The sequence below is a fragment of the Gracilinanus agilis genome, chromosome 3, assembly GCF_016433145.1.
Source record: "Gracilinanus agilis isolate LMUSP501 chromosome 3, AgileGrace, whole genome shotgun sequence".
NCBI lineage: Eukaryota > Metazoa > Chordata > Mammalia > Didelphimorphia > Didelphidae > Gracilinanus > Gracilinanus agilis.
The window spans coordinates 115,691,261-115,699,462 of NC_058132.1; the positions used below are offsets into that span (position 1 = coordinate 115,691,261).

At 34.7% G+C, this 8,202-nt stretch overlaps 1 protein-coding gene across 2 annotated transcripts in view; it reads right to left on the minus strand.

Annotated features, from left to right (window-relative positions):
* Positions 1-8,202, minus strand: part of NOX4 (NADPH oxidase 4) — a 238,008-nt gene that overhangs the window by 19,093 nt on the left and 210,713 nt on the right. The window contains exon 14 of one of the 2 annotated variants that reach the window (XM_044668215.1): positions 4,843-4,962. The exons of the other annotated variant lie outside the window; for it this stretch is intronic. Within the exon in view, the coding sequence (XP_044524150.1) occupies positions 4,843-4,962 (120 nt within the window). The remainder of the gene's footprint in view (positions 1-4,842; positions 4,963-8,202) is intronic. 2 annotated transcript variants of the gene reach the window in all.

Here is an 8,202-nt window from a genome sequence, read left to right on the forward strand (position 1 = left end):
AAGTTCTAACCCCCAATTTCCCATGATTATGTCTAGATTTATGATTCTCACAGTATTTTCAGGATATGGAATATACTATTTAACTTGTTTCTACTTGTCACTGTGCCAAGGGAAGAAAACCAGAGGATCATTAAATCTTAGAGTTAATCTAATCCTCTACCTTATGCATGTATCCTCTAAAAACAAGCCTGACAAATGAACATCAATGTTTTATTTAAATATTCACAGTGACAAGGAACTTACAACTTCTCAAAACAGTTTGTTTCAATTTTGACATCTCAAATTAATAAATTTTTTAATATAGAGCATAGAGTCAAAACAGAAACTAATTGTTCTGCTTTCTGTTATCTAGTAATAATATATTAGCTGACCAAATTGAGGAGCCATTCTTATTCTATTTGATCTTCACAATTTAAAGAAAAGCTTAAATATTACTTCATTTTTTGTTGGGGGCTGAAGGGAGGTTAATGGGGGAAAGAGAAGATACAAGCCTCAGAAGGAATTCCCTTTCCCAGAAGTCAAAACAGAAATCATAAATCTAGTACCAATCCCTATCCCTATGCTAGAGAAACAAGTGGGGGAAAATCAAATTTCTGATCCTGCCTTAAGTCCAGAAAAATGTTAGACAAATCTAGGCCATATTAGGGTGAAGAGGGAAAGAATATTTAACAATGATTATAAATGATATCTCTTCCAAGAAACTGGCTTATAACTCTATACTTGCTAGAATTATTTTTAATGGAAATCTCTTCATCAGCAGGTACCAAATGCCAGCATATATTTTGACCAGGAGGTAAGGAGCACAGTCAGTCTCAGAATGACTGCTGTGGGGTTATGAAACTAGAATATCATTCAAAATAGGAGTCTATGTTCAAACAATAATCAATATTAAAGAAATAAGTAGCTACTCTGTATGGAGAGAAAGGTAAGAGTCATCCTGCTCCTGAGTGGAAGTTCCTTCCTTCCTTTCATTCCCCACTTAATTCCTTCCTTCATTCCTCCCTCCCTTCCTTCCTTCCTTTCCTTCGTCCTACCTACCTACCTATTGATAAGCCTTTCTTTACCTATTTTTTATCTGGAACACTAATTTTGATGTGAGGAAATATCAATGTGGAAACTCCCCACATCAACATAGAGAAATTACTTGTCTGTGATGTATACTCTCCAAGAGTTGCCTAGAGAACCATTAAGTGAATTATCTATGATCACAAAGCCATTGTGTGTCAAAAGCAAGAACCAAGTCTTTATGACACCAAAATAAGTAGTATACCAGGCTACTGTCTCTATTATTTCCCAAAGCAAAAATACTGTTGACTATAGAGAACTTAATTAGCCAACATTGTATTATGTGATTAATAAATGCTTCCTTTATTTTTTACAGGCAAAAACCTTAGGTTTTATACCAAAGCCCATGGAGTGTTTTTGATATTGTCTACTATCTAAAATGCTTACTAGATAAGGCTTCAATACTTTTTCCCTCATACTTATAGGTGAGGGAAGGACTTAGATCTGAAATGGATTTTTGGATCTTAGCTCTCCGATATCCACCAGTCTCAATATTTTATAAATGAGCAAGGTGAAGTCCAAAGAAGTGATGTTACTTTACCAAGGACATACAATTCAATAGTAGAACTAGAAATCCAACTTATATCCTTCTCAAATCCAACATATTATTTCCAACTCACTGTGATGCCTTCCCCCAGGAGATTATGAATTGACTGAAGTAAAATTTGTACATTATATAAAAGATAAATTGGGCTGGTACCTAAGACTGAGACTGCTTGTGGTCAACACATTTTAAGGGGGGAAAGTATGGGAGCGAGGTTTGGAAGGCCTGAACTTGAATTCTGACTCTTTTCTACTATTACATGTTACCTGTGCACAAAGTCATTTTGCCACTCTGAGCCACAATTTATTTGTAAAACAAGGGAATTGGAATAGATGCTCTCAAATCCCTCACCCAGCTCAAAATCCTATGATCCCAGTGGTTAGTCAATAATAAATAGTAACATCTTTGGAAGGAAAGTGGTTGAATACTAGAGCTTTGTAATTTGTTTCAAAGATGGCTTAAGGGGAAGCTTTTAAGATGTAGAGACCAAGGAGCAAGTTTCCAAGCTTCACTCTTTCACTCACGATTAATAAGACTATGAATAAGGATAGAATTTTTAACTTCTCCTGTAATAGGAAGGGACCATCTTATAATTTTCCCCCCTATTAAAAGGAATCTGATTTTATTGAGAATTAGCAAAAGTGTTACTATAGAAAGAATATGAGATTTGAAATTGAAAGCCTTGGATTTAAATCACAACTCTGCCAGTTAGTACAAGAGAAGCCTTGGAAAACGCATTCAAATTACTTGTGACAAAATTACTCTTGAAGTCTTATTTAAAACTAAATCTACAATCCTATGAAATTATTCTCTTAAAGATAAATTAGAACATGAGGAGTCTCCTATTTTGATAGATGGGTAAATGTAATTTAGTTTTAGATCATTTCTTAGACATTCATTGGGGGAACAATAAGGTCCCATCAAGAGGGTATTATTTCCAGAAAGCATATATTTCCAGAAAGCATCATTTGCAGACAAGGGATAAAGACTAGTGGGAAAAGCTAAAGAGAAGAATGTGCCATTCTAGACTAATTCGGCAAGTCACATGACTGGGAATCTGTAGGATGGAATTAAAATTCTTCTAAAGTTCAGATCAGCAGTAACTCCATCTCTAAAATGAAGCAGTTTAATGATAACAATGCAGAAAAGATGCATTTGTGTAAAGGAAGATTTTGCTTATATTAATTGGCAGATATTTAAGATTTTGCCACTATTATAAATGAACATTTCAATATGTAGTGAAAAGAAAAAATCACTTCTGTTTTACTATATTGCTAGTATATGCATATGAAGAAGAATAAGTTTCAAATAAGATCTGGACAATTTGGGACAGAAAATGATTTGTGGTATAAACATAAAGACACAAATTTCCTTGTGAGCAATGTAGAATGATCACTTGCTTCAATAGTTTAATTTATAAAGAAGCAGATATAGGTGATTTATTTTTTTAAAAATGGAAAAATATGAGCATAAAGAAATGCATCTTTAAGGACACCAAGATATGGATGACCCTGCTGAAACTTTTAAACCTATAAATATGATTAATAACAGATCATTTGCATATACATGCTTTATGACTTAAGGGTTTTTTTAAATAGAACTCATAAACATTTGAAGACTGAGATATGATTTTAAAAGGACTATTGATATGAAATGGAAAATTTAGGGAGCTGTGACTTTTTAAGTGAAAGTTAAATCACTGAGAATCAGGAGGTTCTCAAATAATTCACTGAACAGTAATGATTTCTGGATGAAGAAATCTAAGAAAAGAACATGATAGAAGAATGTGAGTAGAAGAATTAAAAGGGAGAAAGGCATGTGTTGGTTGTTGAAAGCTGTTCTGTTATTCTCCGGCAGTTGGAATCAATAGACAGGATGCTTCCACTAATTGATTCTAGATTAGTAGGAAAAGAATTGGCTTTACTAGCAAAGAGCTTCAGGGATAACTATAGCCCTTCAACACCATCTAGAGTTGGAGACAGATGTTGCTGCTTTTAAGGACTTAGGTCTGCTGCTACCTCTGGCTTGGAGAGGGCTTTGTGGTTGTTTTGATATACTGATGAGCTAGACTAAAGAGTCATTCTGAATGATGTGTTTCTTATGCAACTAGACAATACAAAAACTAGACAATTCTATGCTTCTTGTGCAACTAAATAATACAAAATCCAAGTGACTAGTGAAGAGCTGACCAGTCGGGTCTGTCCAGCTTAGAAATAGCCAGTTTGATAAGCTTTATAGTTCTCTAGCTATTAAGGACTAACACTTTAGATGGTGATGGATAACTAAGAGTCTGTTAAAGCTACATTCAAGGAGAGAAAAGGCTTTGGGCAGCAAAGAGTGATAAGAGTCAACAGTCAAGAAGTGAACAAAGCATTTTTATGTGAAACAGCTGTTTGTGAATGGATTGATAACATTAAAGTCTGTAAATCAAAATTACAGTTACCTCTAAGCACATGAGTTTTCCACCTTTATGAACTTCCTTGTGAGATTTCTCTAAGTACGTGCCCACTCATTTGAGTATAATTTTTGTAGAATATGATGTAGGTTTGTATGTGTATTATGTTACTTTTTTATCACTTAGGCATTTAATATATTAATATCATAATATTCTTTATTTTGCTTTATTAAGTAAATGACTGTTTAAGATTTAAAAATCTCATTATTGTGAAATGCAGGTGAAATAAATATCACTGTGTGGATGTTATTTTGGGAATGATTTGTTGTATAATAGAAAATGCTTTGGATGGAAGCTTAAGAGTTAAGAATGGTTAGAGATGTATATTTCCCCTGGACAGGGTTGAGAGAATGTGAATATAACCACATGGTGGTAGTCTATCTCCAATGACTTCAATATTAATAATGTGAGAGCAGGTTGGAGGGTGTGAGCCAAAACCAAAGACATGACACCGTGGCTGTGTTTGTTCCTCTACTTTGTCTGTAGCCTGACTCTAATGCCACTTGCAGCATTATACTTAGGTTAGATCATGCAATGCAAAAGCTGCCAAGGACAACCCTTAACAAGTCTTAGACAAACACCATATATATCACATTGGTGATCAGTGAACTAAACTACAATTTGCTCCTTAGGTAGCACCTCTGGTTTTTTATACAGCTAGAGGCAGAGGTCTGAAAGGCGCTAGATACAGGAAAGAGATGATATCTGAAACAGGAACAGCATTCTATTTAACTAAACATTGACTAAAGGGCTTACACAATATATCAAAGTGACATACAGCAATGTGTTGAGTATTGATGCAAAAGGAGTCACTCCAATGCCTCCAGCCACGCACAAGCTGACCTCATAATTCAACGATTCTTCAAAGGGACTCCCAAAAGGTCCATCAATGTACAGCCTGCAGAGAAGAAAGTGATATAGAAGTCATAAATGAGGAAAAATAAATTTAAATCTGCTTGACACATGCAGAATCAAACATTTCATTCCTGCATCTCAAGACAACTACAACCTTAGTCCAATACTTAGAAAGCTGATCAACCCATAAGGGTAAGAGATATAATTTCCAAGTTTGTCCATTTTGAAAGGGATCGTTAATCAAGAATATGGAGAGAGGGAAGGTAAAGGAGCTAATGAGGTATGGATAAGGACAAGATAAAGCTCTTTGAATCTCATGCTTTTATCTTTCATGACTACACAGTATTTAATGAAAAGATATTCCCTGTTCTGTAGTCTCTTAATTCCATTGTACATTATGTTCAATGCTTGTTGTATGTGTATTCTTTCAGCCCTTCAGATGGCCATTACTTGGTGGGGGAAGTAGACCAGGACAAAAGTCCAGAAAAAAGGAAACATTTATAGAATAATTTCAATATCATAAGTTTTGATTTCTGAATTAGTTAAAGAACTGGGCTGAAAGGATCCCCTCCTTTATAAGGGGATCCTAATGGGTAGAAGCTACTAAAATAATAGCTAACATCTATAGAGAACTTTAAGGGTTTGCAAAGCACTTAATTATTATCTCAATTTTCATAACCACCTTGGGGGATAGGTACTATTATTATCACAACTTCACAAATGAGGAAACTGAGGCAGAGAAAAGTTAAGTTAGTTCTTCATATTCATTTGGCTAAAGTTAGATTTATACTCAGGTTTTCCTGAAACAGGTGCCGTGTTCTGTTCACTGAACCTCCTGTTGCCTCAAGAGACTGGAGTGGAAGGGGGTGCAGGAGAAACTTAGCAGAAACTGTATTCAATTCAATTCAGTAAGATTATGTTAAGTGTACAGCTCTGTTCATACATAGACAAAAATTTAAGTCCCTAGGCATCTCTCAGGAAAACTGGGAGAAATAATATACATACAGATAAGTAAAAACAAAAGAATATGCATATATGTATCTCTATACACATATAGTAATTCATACATACTATACATAGAACTTCAATATGTATAGTAATATATGCACACTATATATACAATTTTACTATATATTACTCCATATAAAATATTCTATATAATGCTCCATAATAATGTTTTACATCTATATATATATATTATACACACATATGTGTGTATATACATATGTGGAGAGAGATAGAGGAGAAAAAGAAAGAGAAAGGGAGAGAGAGAGAATACACTAACAATGTGGGTATTCAAGAAAGGCCTCGAGTAGAGAGCTGACCCTAGAAGGGAATTATGGATTCTATATGGCAGAAGTGGGAATTGAGGGCATTCTAGATATGGGCAACATCTTGAACAAAGTCCCAGAAGTGGACCCTGGCCTGTCATTAACAGGCAATAGAAAAGAGAAAAGTTGAATAGGTGTTGAGAATACATAAGGCAGAGTAATATGAAACAAATCTAAAAAGTCAAAATCTTAGGCTATAGACTGCGAAAGACTCTCAATTCAAAACAAAACAGAGTGTATTTTATCTTTTAGGCAGTTATTTTACCATTTGGGAGAAAGTCTGAAATTCTCAAGAGAAATTCTTAAAAGAAAGAAATATTATCTTTTAGTTAAGTCTCAGTTACCTGCAAGTAACTCTTCTAAATGACATGCTAAAGACATATAGATATAGGTCAGGATATTATTGAGCTTCATCTTTGTTTTGGTGCAAAAGAAATCTATTATTCTTTTTTATTTCCCCAAGCATGCTTCTCTTGCTGGTTCTACCTTTGTTGCTAAAACTTTCCCACTCAGGGATTGTTTTTTTGGTTTTGCTTTTTTTTTTTTTTTTTGCTTCCTTCTCCATACTAATCTCCAACTGATCTGTCTACACTTCTCTCCTCAATATACAAAGAATACATTTTTACTCCCTGAGGGTTACTGGTAGTAGTTAGATAGGAGGGAAATAAACATTGGCAGTGAACTCCTTAAGAAATATTCTGTGTTCTCAAGAACAAGCAATACAGTCAATGTTCAATTGAAAAACAAAACAATATTATATTTTCAATCTCTCCAGAGTGACAGGTGAAACACTAAACCTATCAACACATTAAATCAGCCTGGTGGTGGAAAAAGTATTCATCACAAGTGAATTTTTAAAATTGTTCCCACAAAGTATAGGAAAAAATTAGAACCTTTCATTACTATGAAATAGAACATCCCCCTGAACAATATTTCTAGTAGGTCATGAAGAGTAGTCAAAAAGCAATGTAATACCATACATCTCCTACCCATTAAATCTCAGTTTTAGAAGACAGAGTGGGAAATGGTAAATCATGTCAATAACCATACTTTTTTTTGTTTTGATTTTTAAACTCTTGCCTCCTATTTTAGTATTAGTTCTAAGAAAGAAAAGTGGCAATGACTAGGCAATTGGGGTTAAGAGTTTGCTAGGAAGTGTCCAAGACCGTATTTGAGCACGGGTCCTCTTGACTCCAGGTCTGGCAGTCTATCCACTGCTATCTAGCTGCCCTAGTAATAAATTTTAATAAACCTAAAACTATATTCTTTTTGCTAAAAGAGGTGAGTAACCTCTTTTACCTGAAGGAACTGATGGAATAAGTGATCACCTCTCTCTTACTTTTTGAAATCAAAGCTCCACTATATTTCTGTCCTCTCATTTCTTAATTCAGTTCAACAGCACCAGATATGGTGCTAACATTGGGAACAAAAAGACCAAAAGAACGCTTCTCCTGCCTTCAAGGAACTTACATTCTACTTTGAAGAAACAACACGTATAGAAAATAAGCAATTACAAAGTATGTAAAAATGCACATAAAGCAATTTCAAGTCATAGAAAATACTAAAAAGGGGATCAGAAAAGGATTCCTTCAGAAAGGAATATCGGTGCTATTCCAAAGAAAGACAAAGATTCTAAGAGGCAGAGGAAATAAGGGAGGGCATCTGAGATATGAGTGACAACGTCTGCAGGCATGAAGGTCTTTCAGCTAGTGGAGAAGACATCTAAAACAATTACAAAATAACAAAGAATTGCAGAAATATTTAAGTATTTGCATCTGGGATCTTATGTGGTTGGCCACAGAATGAATGTCTGAATGTCTTTTCAAGAAGATACCAAAGATACATACTACCTGCAGAAAGAAAGACAGAGACAGAGACAGAGACAGAGAGGGGAGGGGAGGGGGGAGAGAGAGAGGTGTGTGTGTGTGTGTTTTATATATATATATATATAT